At 47.1% G+C, this 16,278-nt stretch overlaps 1 protein-coding gene across 1 annotated transcript in view; it reads left to right on the top strand.

Moving 5' to 3' along the window:
• The window catches only part of LOC135221625 (pyruvate dehydrogenase phosphatase regulatory subunit, mitochondrial-like), a gene marked incomplete at its 5' end in the record, with an annotated part of 83,001 nt that overhangs the window by 27,581 nt on the left and 39,142 nt on the right, over positions 1–16,278 (top strand). The window contains 2 exon segments of the mRNA XM_064259287.1: positions 14,984–15,220; positions 15,916–16,026. Coding sequence (XP_064115357.1) covers positions 14,984–15,220; positions 15,916–16,026 — 348 coding nt within the window.

Here is a 16,278-nt window from a genome sequence, read left to right as displayed (position 1 = left end):
GTAGTGAATGTAAGGGATTGAATGAAGAAGAATATAAGGCTCTCTCTTCTTATGTTAGGAAGTTGGAACGTGATAGAGTGCGTAAGGCTTCCTCTAGAAGTTCTAGCAGATCTAGAATGAGTGAGTTGGATGTGGATCCTAATAGTACTAACGTAGAATTAGAACCTTCTTCCCAAGTTGCAGCCCCGGCTCCCCGCACCGAAGCCGAAGATTCGCCCTTCGGATGGCGGCAGCTCTGAAAGCCACGATTCGTTCTATGGATCAGAAGATTCGTCAGTTGGAAGGTAAGGAGAGTGTTAGTGATCAGTGCAGTGTCCCCAGTGTTGTGGAGGGTGCGTCTGACCGGCTCCTTAGTGCCTCTAGGCCTAGACCTCTTCCAGACTCCCAGTTCCAGTGGAGTAGGAAAGTCGAAAGCCGCAGGAAGGAGCTCCTACGCCAATGCTTCTCCTCTTCGTCGTCTCCCTCTCCGAAGAGAGGTTGGAACTCCCCGGATGCGTCGCGCCCGTTGAAGAGGGCTTGGAAGGCTCCCTGCAGTCCTTTGGCTTCTAGTCCGGAGGTTTTCCCGGAAGAATCGTCGGTGGAGGCGAAGAAACCCAAGAAATCCTGTGATCGTTCTTCTTCTCGCGCTCCGCGCTCGGCGCCTGCTTCCGAGGAAGAACAACAAGATTCTCCTACGAGAGTACTCGCGGGACTTCAAGCTCAGATCACGGCGCTAGCAGACTCTCTAACAGTTAGATCACGTAGGAAGAAGGACGTTTCTCTTCCGATCAAGAGATCTAGGCGCCGCTCTTCCGAGGATCGTTCTCCTTCATATGGGGAGGTTTCGTATGAAGGTGGGGGCTCGCGTGAGCGCCCTCGCTCGCCTGGCTCTCTTTCGATTTCAAGGCGCCAAACATCGGTAGGACTCTATGGAGAAAGAAGTTTTTTCTCCAGATTGGATTCCCGCTTCCGGTAAGCGCACTGCACCTGCTCATCACGCTATTTCTTCAACCCCCTCGCGTGAGACTTCTCCTCAGCAGCCTCAAGATTCTAGAAGGCGCCCTTATACAAGTAGGCGTTCTTCTTCCAGATGTCACTCTCCTCGAGTGTCGGATCGTGACTTCTCTCCTGACAGGCATCTAGAGTCTGGTAGGAGTCGTGTGCATGATAGACGGCCTACTGTTAGCCGCTCCCCGCAAGGTAGGCGCCAAGAGCCTACTGCACATAGATCTCCTAGTAGGCGCTCGTCTCTTTTAAGGCGTCATACTCCTGATTATTCTCCTAGGGGCAGACAACAAGAGTCTTTCAAGCGCCCTTCTCCGTGTAGGCGCTCTCCCGCTTCTAGGCGCACTTCTCCTGACCGTTTGTCTCTTGGTAGGCACCAGGAATCCCGGAAGCGCCCTTCTCCAAGTAGGCGCTCGTTAGTTTTGAAGCGCCCTTCTCCTGAATGTTACCCTCTTGTTAGACGTCAAGAGTCTCGCAAGCAGCCTTCTCCTAGTAGGCGCATTTCGCCTTCCAGTCGAACTTCCGTTGATCGTACGCAACTGGACAGGTATGGAGAGCCGCGCAAGCGCTCTGCTCTCGATAGGCGCTCTTCTCCTGGCAGCCGCTCGCCTCAGGATAGGCGCATAGAGTATAGTAGGCGCTCGCCTCCTCGTAAGCGCCCTGTGGATATTTCCGAGGATTCTCGGAGTAGGAAGCCCTACCTCTCCTTCGGCTGAGATTCCGTATACCTCGAAGAGGGAGTCTCATCGTAGACATCCCAGATCTTCTCATCGTTCTCCAGTGGATGTGAACTCTTCTAAGAGAGGGCGTTCTCCAACCTCTCGCTCAACTCCTACTAGGATCCCTTCGTCACCTAAGGATCTTCCGCGCTCGCCTCGACAAGACGTCCTAGAAGGTTCGGATGAGGAACCGAACACTTCTGCTGCTGTCTCTTCTTACAAGAAGCTTACAGAGCTACTTTTACAAGTTTTTGGGGATTCCCTAACTCCTACGGCTCCTCCTTCTCCTCACTCACTTTTTTCAACGGCGAAGACAGCGAAGAGTTCTTCTTGTGTGAGGATGAAGCCAACTCTTTCAATGAAGAAGGCACTGAGGAGTTTTGGTTCCTGGATGGCTTCCAAAGAAGAAGCGGGGAAAACGATGTTCGCTTTTCCTCCTTCGAAGTTATCAGGACGCGCGGGTTTCTGTACGAAAAACAGGAGAGCCCTTAGGATTGGGTCTACCGTCTTCGGCTGATTCGGATTTTTCAGCGCTGGTAGATTCGACAAGGAGAACTGCCCTTAACTCTGCTAAGACGACTTGGGCAATGAATGAATTGGATCATATGCTCAAAGGTATGTTTAGAGTGCTAGAAGTATTTAACTTCCTTGATTGGTCGTTGGGAGTCCTAGCCAAGAAAATTGAAGTGCCAGAGTCAATTCCGCCAGAAGATCTTATGTGTGTTTTGTCTTGTATGGACAAGTCGGTAAGAGACGGAGCGAGTGAAATCGCCTCCCTTTATGGGGCCGGGATCGTGAAGAAGAGGTCGGTTTATTGTTCCTTCTTAACGAAGTCGTCTCCCATGCTCAGAGGTCTTCTTTGCTTTTTGCTCCTCTGTCTACTCAGTTGTTCCCGAAACATCGAGTGCAGGACATTTCGAGGTCACTTTCGGCCAAAGCCACCCAGGACCTTTTGGCACAGTCGGCAAGAAAACCTCGCCCTTCCTTCCCTACCAAGGCTAAGAAGAAAAAAAAGGCAAGTGTTCGAGAACCCTTTCGAGGGGCATCTTCATCAAGAACCTCTACGTTTTAGAGGTCGTAGACCTTCAAGAAGGGGTAAGACTTTCGCCAAGTCTGTTAAAGCCCCCAAATAACTTGCAAGTCCTTCAAACAACGGTGGGCGCCAGACTCTTAGAGTTTGCAGAAGTCTGGGCCCAAAAAGGGGCAGATCCTTGGACCCTGTCTATTTTTGAGAGAGTCCTACCTCCTCCCTTTCGTCGAAAGACCTCCCTTGACGACCATCCCAAGGGAACTGACGGCCAGGTACAGAGACCTCATCATGAATCAAGCTCTCCATCTAGCAGTAGATCAGATGCTGGAGAAGGGGGCGATCGAACTAGTGACAGACCATCTTTCATCCGTGGGGCCTTCTTTACAAACCGCCTTTTCCTAGTTCAGGTAAGTCCTCAGGGGGGATGGAGGACCGGTGTTGGATGTAAGCGCCCTGAACTTCTTCGTAGAAAAGAAGAAGTTCACGATGGAAACGCCTTCTTCAGTGCTGCAGCACTTCGTCCAGGGGACTGGATGGTTTCCTTGGATTTACAGGACGCTTACTTCCACGTACCGATCCATCCTTCCTCGAGGAAGTTTCTCAGATTCATGATGGGGGGGAAAATTTTTCAGTTCAGGGCTCTGTGTTTCGGCCTCTCGACGGCCCCTCAAGTGTTCACGGGGATTTTGAGGAATCTGGCTCAATGGCTTCATTTGAAAGGGGTGAGGATATCCATGTACCTCGACGATTGGCTAATAGGGCCAATTCAGAAGATCGTTGTTTGAAGGACTTACAAGTAACCTTAGAATTGACGAAGGCTTTGGGACTTCTCGTCAATTTCAAGAAGTCGTCACTACCCGAGCAAGAGTGTGTGTATCTCGGGATACAGATGAACTCTCTGAGTTTTCGGGCTTTTCCCTCTCAGGAAAGGATAGCCCGAGGATTCGAGAGAGTAACAACCTTCTTAGGGAAAGAAGTATGCACAGTGAGGGAGTGGATGAGTCTGCTGGGGACGCTCTCCTCGCTGGAGCAATTCGTTTCTAGGAAGGTTGCACCTGAGACCGCTACAATTCTTTTCTTCATCGGAATTGGAGTCGTCGTTCTCAGGATTTGACGTTCTCCCTGTCGTTATCCCAGGACATCAAGAAAACATCTTATGGTGGACAGATCCCAACCTCTTTGCGAAGGGACTGTCTCTTCAATCCCAGATCCCCAACCTGGTGTTGTTCTCCGACGCGTCGGACACGGGTGGGGGGCAACTCTGGGAACCAGCGAAGTGTCAGGTACCTGGGTGGGGGACCAGGTTAGCTGGCACATCAACAGAAAGGAGTTGATGGCTGTGTGGTTGGCTCTGAAGGCTTTCGAGCCCAAAGTCAGAAGATCGGTAGTGCAGGTCAACGCGGACAACACTACAGCTCTGGATATATCAGGAAACAGGGGGGGACGCATTCCATCTCCCTGTACGAGACAGCAAGAGACCTTCTTCTGTGGGCAGAAGAAAGAGGAATCAAGCTTCTCACCAGGTTCGTGCAGGGAGAGAAAGGAATGTAAGAGCAGATCTCCTCAGCAGGAAAGATCAGGTCCTTCCCACAGAGTTGGACCCTTTCATCTGGATGTTACGCCAGAGCCTGTGGAAGTTATGGGGCAGGCCACACATAGACCTCTTTGCCACGTCAAAGAACAAGAGGCTGGATCCTTACTGCTCTCCGATATCGGATCCAGAGGCATTAGCAATAGATGCTCTTCTTCTAGACTGGAACGGACTCGACGTCTACGCGTTTCCCCCCTTCAAGATCCTGGGGCTAACCATCAAGAAGTTCGTAGAGTCCGATTCAACGAGAATGACCTTAATCGCTCCCTTTTGGCCTGCCCAAGAATGGTTCACAGAGGTACTGGAATGGTTGGTGGACCTTCCAAGATCGCTCCCGCTAAGGAGCGATCTACTCAGACAACCCCACTTCGACAGGTAACCACAAAAATCTCCTCGCTCTCAGTCTGACTGGCTTCAGACTGTCCAAAGTTTGGTCAGAGCGAAAGGCTTTTCAGCAACAGCTGCTAAAGCAATCGCAAGAGCGAGGAGACCTTCCACCGTGCGTGTATACAGTCAAAGTGGGATGTCTTCAGACGTTGGTGCAAGAGGAAGAACATTTCCTCTTCCAGTACCTCTGTGACCCAAATTGCGGATTTCCTTATTTTCCTCAAAGAAGAATGTCATCTGCTTGTGTCAACTATTAAGGGATACCGCAGTATGTTGGCGGCGGTATTTCGGCATAGAGGCTTAAAGATATCCGATGATAAGGATTTGCACGATCTTATTAGATCATTTGAAACCATTAAGCGTCCTCATGTAGTACCAAACTGGAATCTAGACGTAGTTCTACAATTCCTTGGATCGTCTAGATTCGAACCTCCTGGCTTAGCCTCTTTCAAGGATCTGACGAAGAAGGCCATCTTCCTTTTTTTTGGCCCTAGCTACAGCTAAGAGAGTGAGTGAGCTCCAAGCTATCGAGGGCAATGTAGGGTTTAAGGAAGATTCTATGGTGTGTTCGTTTCTTCCAAATTTCCTTGCAAAGAATGAAAACCCATCACGGCCTTGGCCCAGGAGCTTTGAAGTTCGTAGTTTATCTTTTCTAGTAGGGAAGAGCCTGAAAGAACTCTTTTGCCCTATGAGAATTATGAAGTATTTCCTTAAGAGGAAGGAACAACTTAAGGCTAATCAAGATGTGCTTTGGTGCTCTGTAAAGGACCCCACTCGGCCCATGTCGAAGAATGCTCTTTCCTTTTTTCTGAGAAGCCTTAGTACAGAGGCACATGTTGCTTGTAAGGAAGAACATTTTAAAATACTGAAAGTGAAAGCTCACGAGGTGAGAGCCATCGCAACTTCACTTGCATTCAGAAAAAAATATGTCTGTGCGGAACTTGATGGAGGCGACTTTTTGGAGATGCCAATCGGTTTTCGCAAACCACACCTACCTACGTGATGTAAAAATCACATATGATAAATGCTTCGCCTTGGGTCCTTTCGTATCGGCGGATCGGTGCTGGGGCAGGGAGCTGAAACTTATCCTGTGTAAATTTTTATATGTTACCATTTATTTTATATTGTTGTTTTTTGGTGGTCTGCAAAGAGGTTGCAGGAGGCACCTCTGTCGTCAATATTAACCCTTTGTATTTTGGTTAGGTGGTCTGGTGGGTTTTGGCTCCTTGCAGAGGTAGTGGTAAGGATCTGTTAGGTAAGCGGACAAGGTCCCTCTAACAGTATCCCGACTTGGATTCTACCACAATAGGGGATCACATATCCCAGTGGTAGATCCGAGAGTCTTTCAGCATCAGGTCACGTCCTAGCTGTAGCTCTCCAGGCAATGCAGACTCAGAGACAGTATCTATGAAGTCTTCATCCTGAAAAGGTGAGAACCAAGGTTGTTATATCCTACAACATTAGTTGTTTCCCGTCTTACCTGTATTATTTAGCTGTCTCTTACCCTCCACCAAGGGTGCCAATCAGCTAAGTATATATCTGTCAGGGAAGTTCATGTAACAAAAATGATATTTCTGGGCTCAGCTCGTGTCGGCCTATGAAAGTAATCCTTAATATCATCTTTCATAGGTAAAATTATCCTAAAATTACCAGAGAAAAAACAAAAATAAGAAAATGTCAGTAAGACTGACTCGCTCACTCTTAAAAAGAAGTGTCGGTATGATTATAGGGGCGAGTGTGGAACACTACCACGAGACAAACACCAATTAGAACTTCCCTATCAGAATCCCCCTAAGAGAGAGCCGATACCAACGGGCGATGCAGCCTCTACTACTACTACTAGAGGACGCCACGGACAGCAGCGCCCCTAGCGGACATCCTTAAATTTTAGCGCCAGCGTCTAGACGCAGATTTTACTTGTGCTATATTTCTCAGGATTTATCTCGTATTCTACGATGGAACGCTCAGCAATTGCCACGGCTAAGTTAAGTAACTCATAAGTAATATTTTATCACAGTTTTATCTTCCGGGTACCAGTATTTTCCTTTTTATAGGTCATATACGGTTCCCCGGTTGTCTCGTGGCGGCCATGCTGCCTCGTAAGAATTCCCGGTCTTCCATACTGGGACTTCTTATACTTATGGGCTTACTTTATCACGTTCATTGTTTTACATCGAGTTTTAGCTAGTTAGCCCTCTTACCATTCTCTTAGCTTGGTATTTAGGGCTAGTATATTAATTAATTTTTATTCTGGCCCAGCATCCCGGCTCTTGCTCTTACATCGGCTATCGCTGGCTCCGAGTAGGTCCTCCGTTTCTTGGAATAGTTTGCCTCCTCCTGGGCTTCTTTCTCTTTTACTAAAAGTGTCTCTTCCACCTTTCGATGTATTTTATTATTATTATTTAGGGTGTTAGGCTAGCCTAGGTGCTTGTTCCATGTATTGGTACAGCTTGGTTCACGTGGCCCTACCACGGTTGTGTTGTTCGCGGCCTAGGCCACTGGTGGTCACGTGTTCCATAGCACCTTACCCTGCCCCTTCCCTCCCTCTCTGATGTAGGGAGGAGCTGGGGGACCCCTTGGTTGTCATAACAACCTCATAGCCTTCTCTCACGTTCCGGAGGTGCCGGGGGGTTCCGCCAGCAGGGGGTATAGGGCGACCACTATGAGGTACCGGGTCTCCATACGGGTAGTTGGTGAGGTGGAGAGGGTAGGCCATCCCTTCCACTTTCCTCGCTCCCGCCGCGTTTCACCGGGACCTCTTTCCCCCCCTACCCATTACTCAGCCACCTCCCTTACGATATGAAAGGAGCCTTCCGTCGCAGCCGGGGCCCCTTTGGTTATAGGATATTGGCTCCGCTAGCGGGCAGGGTGGGTGCTATGGATGGTCGATTGCTTGCCTACTATATCCTTATATCTCTCCCCCGCTACCGGAAGGGAGCTTACCCTTACCTACGCACTCTTCTAGTAGACGGGTGGAGAAAAGTTGGTTTTTATGTTGTTACTATGCTATGTTAAGGATATATACCCTAATTTAAGATATTTTACAATGAATTGTGTATTATAATATTTATGTTAATCAACCATCCCCGCCATTATCCGTTGTGGTTTCCATTACCACCACTCCTAGTTGGTTGATTCTTGTGCCTCCGCCACTGGCGGAGCCATAGCCTTTCTTCCAACATGGTTACCACACGTATTTTAGCAGGGCTCTGGTTTTATCTAACTTTATCGCTCCGGCACCAGCGGAGCATATGTTAGGCTGTAAGTGTTTACTTTGTACTCATGTACGTTTTCACTTACAGGCTACCAACTGCCAGGTCCTCGCTTGTAATGCGACGCTGCACGACCACCCCCTGCGGACATGACGAGTGCAGGTCTCACGCCCCATGTGCCACCTTGTTCAACGAGTCTATCGTCTGGCATCCCGAGGCCTGCACTATATGCTACGACCTGGTCGATCAGCTGGTTGGTGGGGTAAGAACATTATGAGGTTATTTATCAATTTACTAACACTTTTAGTTCGTAAGTTTGTTAACCCTGTCCGCAATTGGTAGCTAATTCAGCCTTTCTTTCAGGCTAGCGGTGTGAGGGAAGTCGCCCTCGCCACCCTGAAAGCGTGGGTGGGCGGCTTTGGGAAGAACGCCGCCAAGGGCCAGCCCTACATATTGGATAGGAAGCTGGCCATCCGATCTTCCCTGCGGGCAAGTCGACGGCTACGTCGACCTCCCTTGTCCGCCGCCCCCGTGATAGCCGCCATCCAGCAGGAACTCCAGCAGTCGTTGGGGTCGGAGCCGCCCAGGAGTCAGTTCCAGACGTCGCCGGCCTGGACCTGAATCTCGAGCCGATGGCGGTAGTGAGTGAGGATTTGTTGGTTGAGGTAGGTTTGTCGGGCGCCCAAGGTCTTTCCTTCCTTTCCTGGCGCTCCTGGATCTTCTCCTGTCCCTTCTTCCGCCTCTTTCCAAGGCTTTCCGGGATCCGAGATCCCTAGCCGCACTCCCGCTCTCTCTGTACCTCCTAAGGAGAAGGGAAAGAGAGAACCGAAGACTTGTCTAAGACGACTTCTAGGAAGTCGTCTTCGTCTTCTCGGCTAGGAAGTCATCGACTTCTTACGCCGACGCGGTGAAGGCTAAGCCAAGCTCTTCCCAGTCGAAGAGCTCCAGAGGCAAGGCTTCGAAGGAGAAAGCTCGCGCTACCCCTCCGAGTCGTTGCCTTCTCCCGCCTCCGCTGCCCCTCTCCGGCTATGCCGGCAGGGGTGGCAAGCACCAGCTCCTGCGTTCCTTCTCCTGTCTCACCAGGAATGATGGAGCAGGTAGGAGTGATGATTGGTTCCCAAATCTCAGCTTTGGGAACACGTTTTGAGCAGATGTTCGCACAATTGTCGAGCTCTCTGTCTCAAACTGGACAGACGGTCCAGGAACTCTCGAATAGAGTAAGAGAGAATGAGGATCGGATGGTTGGGCTATCCCAGGCTCCTCCCCCAGTATCCCTGCTTCTAGCACGGGGATTCTCCAACTCCCGTCTTACGACTCCTTGCCAGCTTTCTCTATGGAGAATCCATGGAGAGTAGCGGCCTACGCTCCCTTTAAGGACGGGATGATTTCGATCCCGGAGTTTGGCACTCGAAGGATTGAGGACTTCGAGTTCTATCCTCCGGGTCTGTCACAGCCTTTCATCGGGTATGCTAGGCTGACGCCAACGCTCTTACAAGGGAGGACAAGATCTCGAAGGAGTCAGTCCTCTACAGTAGAGATCACGCCCAACGTGAATGGGGTTCACTGCCTTGAGGACTGGGATGTAACTAATACTAAACTCCAGGCCTATAAGAGCCCCTTCACTATTTTCGCCACGGAAGAGGAGGTCTCTCTTCCGTTCGCCACGAAATTGGTGGAGAAGGCTCTTCAGGCAGTCCTCAAGGATGAGCCCGTTCCGCAGTTGAGAGAGTCGGAGTCCACTTCTCCACTCTTTCCCGCCTTCGGAGAGTTTATGGGAAAAACCAAAAACCTGCCAGCTACTTTCAATTTTCACGCAGGGTAAACTCAAGCCGGACTGCGCTATGGACCAGTTCGGTGAGAAGTTACCTAGGCTGCCGGACAACCCTAATCCAGGCAGAGTTCGATGCGCGAACTAGGTTTGGCAGGTCCCTTAACTCACTCATCGTCACGGAAATGGCTGCGCTATCTTACGCGAACGAACCGCTATTCAAAATCCTAGCAAAATCGCAATTTCAGACGGTTCTGTTAGACGCTTTTGACTTCTTCCAAGCCAGGAAGAACTGTCGGAAGCACGTTCTTCAAGAGTGCACCATCAGGCACGAGCCTAATAGACTCTTGACTGCCAGCATGTGGGGAGCGGATCTCTTCCCAGAGTCAGCAGTGAACGAAGTCCACCACGAAGCTGCTAGACTCAACCAGAGCCTTAGAGCTAGGTGGGGTATTTCCTCTAAGAGGAAACAGGAATCCGTTCCCACTTCTGGCAAGAAACCAAAGAAGGCTGGTAGGAGGTTCCAGCCATATAAAAAACTCCAGCATCAGCAGCAGTTTGTGCAGGCAGTCCCAGTCACCCAACAAGGACAACCTGCTACATCTAAGCAAACTCAGCCTTTCCTCCTGGTGCCCCAGCAATCGCAACCTTCGACTTCCTATGCTATCTCGCCTGCCTTTAACCCTGCTTATGAGGCTCAAGGCTACTCTCAACCGAGGGGTAGGGCGAGAGGTTACTTTCGTCACCGTGGCGCAGGAAGGGGCACAAGGAGTAAGCAGTTCAGAGGAGGGGCGTTGGTGGCCAACCCGCCCATCAGCAATGAGGCTCCCCAGGTAGGAGGGAGGCTGTTCCTCTTCCGCCACAGGTGGGGGTTCAGCAATTGGGCACAGAGCATAGTGTCCAAAGGATTAGGCTGGAGCTGGATCCAAGATCCTCCTCCAATCAAATCATTCCATCAGGTACCGTCAAAGGAATTGATAGATTATGCGGAAGAACTCCTTCAGAAAGGAGCTATTGCGAGAGTCAAACATCTAAAATTTCAAGGTCGCTTATTCAGCGTGCCAAAGAAAGGCTCAACAAAAAGAAGGGTAATCTTAGACTTGTCAAAGCTAAACTCTTTCATTCGCTGCGACAAGTTCAAGATGCTTACCCTCTCGCAAGTAAGGACCTTACTTCCGCGGTGGAGCCGTCACATGCTCCATCGATCTTATAGACGCATACTATCATATCCCTATAGCCAGGCACTTCCGCCCATTCCTAGGATTCAGGCTAGGAAGTCAGACATTCTCATTCAAAGTGATGCCCTTCGGTCTGAATGTAGCCCCCAGGGTATTCACAAAGATAGCAGAAGTGGTTGTACAACAATTGAGAGCTCAGGGAATCATGGTAGCGGCATACCTCGACGATTGGTTAATCTGGGCACCAAACAGTCGAGGAATGTCTCAAAGCTACCAAAAAGGTAGTTCACTTTCTGGAACATCTGGGTTCCAGATAAAACAAAACGAATCCAGACTTGTTCCGGAATCTCGTTTTCAGTGGCTAGGAATCCAATGGATTTGTCCTCCCACAATCTATCAATTCCAGTAGCCAAACGGAAGGAAATAGCAAAATCTGTCAGGCAATTCTCAAGTGCAAACAAACGTCAAGAAGAAACCAGGAGAGAATCCTAGGGTCTCTTCAGTTTGCTTCGGTAACAGATATCCTTCTGAAAGCAAGGCTGAAAGATATAAATCGAATTTGGCGGTCAAAAGCAAACTCCAAATATCGAGACAAGTTGTCAGTAATCCCACAGATCCTCCGCAACCAACTACGGCCTTGGTCAAAAGTAAAGAACTTAGCCAAGAAAAAGTACCCCTTCAATATCCCCTCCCAATGTTAACATTCACACGGACGCATCCCTGTCCGGTGGGGGGATACTCTCAGTTCAAACAGGTTCAGGGGACTTGGTCAGTTCAATTTCGCCAGCTTCACATAAATGTGTTGGAAGCATGGCAGTATTTCTTACTCTGAAGAGACTGCTTCCCCCGAAAAAGTCTCATCTAAGGCTAGTTTTGGACAGTGCAGTGGTAGTTCATTGCATCAACAGAGGAGGGTCCAAATCCAAACATGTGAACCATGTCATGATAGCCATCTTTGCATTAGCAAGCAAACACAAATGGCATCTGTCTGCCACTCATCTGGCAGGAGTAAGAAATGTGATAGCAGACGCCTGTCCGGCCCGGTCAGTCCCTCTGGAATCAGAGTGGTCTCTGGACGTCGGGTCATTCCAGTGGGTAAGCCGGAGAGTCCCAGGTCTCCAAGTGGACCTCTTCGCCTCACAAGCAACCACAAGCTCCCTTGCTATGTGGCCCCCAACCTGGACCCTCTGGCTTATGCCACGGACGCCCTGTCGCTGGATTGGAATCAATGGAGGAGAATTTATGTTTTTCCTCCAGTGAATCTTCTCTTGAAAGTCCTAGACAAACTAAGGTCTTTCAAAGGGATAATAGCTCTGATTGCACCGAACTGGCCCAAGAGCAACTGGTATCCACTTCTTTTGGAATTGGGTCTCCGACCTCAACGGATCCCCAACCCCAAACTATCACAATCAGTACAAATGAGGACTGTGTTCGCTTCCTCAGGAACTCTCCAGACCCTAACTTATGGACTTCATGAAGTTTGCGGCTAATAAAGATGCTGACATTGATCCACAGAATATTCTCTTCCTAGAATCAGATAAAAGGGAGTCAACCATTAGACAATATGACTCAGCTGTTAAGAAATTAGCATCTTTCTTGAGAGAATCGAACACTACAACCATGACAGTTAATTTGGCTATATCCTTTTTCAGATCTTTATTTGAAAAAGGTTTAGCAGCTAGCACGATTACCACTCATAAGTCGCTTTGAAGAAAATCTTTCAAGTAGGTTTTCAGATAGATTTGACTGAATCTTATTTCACATCTATCCCTAAAGCCTGTGCTAGACTTAGACCTTCTCAGAGGCCTACTACAGTTTCATGGTTCTTAAATGATGTTCTCAAACTAGCTTCAGATACTGACAACTCATCTTGTACATTCATAATGCTCCTGAGGAAGACATTATTCTTATTAAGCCTAGCCTCAGGAGCGAGAATTTCAGAACTGTCGGCTCTATCCAGGGATGCGGGTCATGTGGAATTCCTCCCATCAGGAGAAGTTCTACTTGCTCCGGATCGTAGCTTTTTAGCCAAAAATGAAGATCCTCTTGCAAGGTGGGCTCCTTGGAAGGTTATCCCACTTCCACAGGATCCTTCTCTCTGCCCAGTATCAACTCTTAGAGCCTTTCTATCTCGTACTTCTTCTAGATCCTCTGGTGCTCTCTTCATGAGAGAAAAAGGTGGTACTTTGTCAGTTAAAGGTATTAGACAGCAAATCCTTTACTTCATTAAACAAGCCAACCCTGAGTCATTCCAAAAGCACATGATATCAGGGGAGTAGCCACCTCTATTAATTATTTCCAACATATGAACTTTGAGGATCTTAGAAAGTATACTGGATGGAAATCCCCGACAGTCTTTAAACGACATTATTTAAAGTCCTTGGAAAATCTTTAAAGTTTTCAGCAGTAGCAGCGGGAAACATAGTTTCCCCTGATACTGCTTAGTAGTTGTAGTATTAATCCAGGTCTCCTTTCTACCTACTTCAACCAACATGCCTCAACCTATCACCAGGCTACTCATCATCATAGGCCCCCCCCCCCCCCCCCCCCCAGCCTTAGCCGTTGTGTGTTGTAGTGGTTTGTCCCTTATTTTTTTGCTAGGGACAACCACCCTTGTACTGATATGTACTTCAGTGGTCCTACCCTTATTTTTATGCTAGGATAGGCCACAATATGTTTGTATAAATTCTCCAATTGGATTTGTGATAACTTCAGTCACAATGTGTTTGTACATATTTGAATTAATTGTATTAATTGTATTAATGATGGAATTGAGTGTATCTACCCTTATTTTTATGCTAGGGTAGGACACATGTATGTATATAATTGTACTTATATGTTCTAATTAAGTAAATTCAAACATTTCCTTATTTTACATGCATATTTATGATTTTGTTACTACCATTTAAGTACTTTAAGTTTACTAACATTCTGTTATTGATTACTGTAATAAGTTAGTTTAAGTACTTAATTTGTATGCTGTATTTGATTTACTTATATTATATCCATCATTTTAATATGTTTTTCATTTTTTCCCTTTCCATCTTGTCTGTTTCTCTGGTATCTTTCATAGGCCGACACGAGCTGAGCCCAGAAAAGGGATTTTGACGAAGGAAAAATCTATTTCTGGGTGATTGGCTCGTGTCGCCCTATGAAACCCATCCCTTTTTATGGTTTGTTTCCCCCCCTTGCAGGACAAGATGTATTTATGTTTTATTTAAGGATGACCGCTAGGGGCGCTGCTGTCCGTGGCGTCCTCTAGTAGTAGTAGTAGAGGCTGCATCGCCCGTTGGTATCGGCTCTCTCTTAGGGGGATTCTGATAAGGAAGTTCTAATTGGTGTTTGTCTCGTGGTAGTGTTCCACACTCGCCCCCCCCTATCATACCGACACTTCTTTTTAAGAGTGAGCGAGTCAGTCTTACTGACATTTTCTTAATTTTGTTTTTTCTCTGGTAATTTTAGGATAATTTTACCTAGAAAGATGATATTAAGGATTACTTTCATAGGGCGACACGAGCCAATCACCCAGAAATAGATTTTTCCTTCGTCAAAATCCCTTTGTTGTACATACTTACCTGGCAGATATATACGATTAATGGCCCACCCAGCCTCCCCTCAGGAGACAGGTGGAAGAGAAAAATCTGACAAGCTACGGGAGTGGTTCGTACATCCGCCACCCAGCGGCGGGTAAGGGAGACCACCTAACCTACCTGTCGCGTGTGCCGCGAGATTTGAAATTCTGTCGGGAACGTCGGAGACTATAGCTAAGTATATATCTGCCAGGTAAGTATGTACAAAACTTTATTGTAGTTTAACAATATCATTTTTCCGCAAATTTTTAAAAAAAACTGTTGTATGTCGATGTAAAATACGTCCAGTCGGCACCCGAGAGACAAAAAATGTCGACAAAATACGTCCAGTCGGCATTTAAGGGTTAAATTGACTTTTCACTTCACTTTTGAAGTGTTACTTCTATTACTTTGGCTTCACCTGTGTGCCATATTTGTGATTTTGGAAATTTTCTCTGCTAAAATTGTAATTGCTGTACATTCTCGATTATTTCTTGTAATTAGTTATTGAATATAAAAGTTATGTTTGTCTTTTTTCTTAACAGGAGGCCAAGTAGTTGAAAACTGTCCTGTAACCAGGATAATTGTTCATGACTCACGGGCTGTTGCTGTTGAAACAAATAAGGGGATTATTGAGTGTGACTATGTGGTAAATGCTGGAGGTCTTTGGGCAAGAAAAATGGGACAGATGACTGAACCATATGTCCGAGTCCCAGTTCACCCAGCAGAACATTATTTTCTCTATACTTATCCCTTAGATGGTGTTGATCCCATGATGCCAGGTAAGGAAAGGTGTCTTGGAGCACTGTTTTTCATTAATCAATGTATCTTTATTGTTTTTGTCATTCATAATTTAAGACATTGAAGGCTGTATTATGACCCCTGTAAATATATATCACTTGGCAAAATGGTAGGTTTTTGCCAATTACTCATACATTTATTACGTGAGAAGTCCTACGAACATAAACTTCCCTTTCAACCATTTTTATCCATTTCAGAAGTAAAAGAAATCCTGAACTGCTAGACAGACAATAAGACAATGGCATTTAGTGGCCTGTGCTTGTAGTATATACTTGACTCAGAACTTAGATCTCTAAATTGCCTATAAGAACAGATTTGCCCATGGGGAGTCTCCGGTTAACGCTGTTGCAGTTTTATGGCTCTTGGCTAACAATGACGTTAACCAGGCATTTTATCGGCACTGATAAACCACTTAATGGCACTGTTAACTGGTTAATGGCACCATTAAGTTGATCACAGGCATTCTCAGCATCGTAAATGTCATTTATCCAATTAAATGTGATTTTTGGTTACTGGTGCTCGGCCAATAAATGAACCCCGGCTATTAACCCGGGACTACCTTGTAATATTTTGTATGTTACACTAAAATAACTATTGATTTTAAAATCTATATTTTTGCACCATAAATTAACATCCGCATCATCACTTCAGAACTCTATTTCTCTCTCCCACTCAGCAATTCGAGATCCTGATGGCAACTTTTACATTAGAGAATTCAATGGTGGATTCTTAGCTGGTGGTTTTGAAAAATGGGCCAAACCTACATTTGAAAGAGACAACTTTCCAGGTATGGTATTGCTCTTGCATTTCTGTAGTTAAATTCTGACTGTAAACTAACTAGTATATATTAGTACTAATAGGGAAAGGGTACTACAGTGGACCCCCCGTATTCGCGTTCTTCGGATTCGCGGACTCACACATTCGCGGATTTCTCTCGGGAACATTTCCCCGCATTATTTGCGGGAAATTCGCAAATTCGTGGTATTTTTCTATAAGAAATATCCACAAATTCATGGTTTTTTTAAACAATTTCATCATA

The sequence above is a fragment of the Macrobrachium nipponense genome, chromosome 3, assembly GCF_015104395.2.
Source record: "Macrobrachium nipponense isolate FS-2020 chromosome 3, ASM1510439v2, whole genome shotgun sequence".
Taxonomy (NCBI): Eukaryota; Metazoa; Arthropoda; class Malacostraca; order Decapoda; family Palaemonidae; genus Macrobrachium; species Macrobrachium nipponense.
The sequence above is the reverse complement of the archived record's forward strand: the minus strand, read 5'-3'. Positions and strand labels throughout refer to the sequence as shown.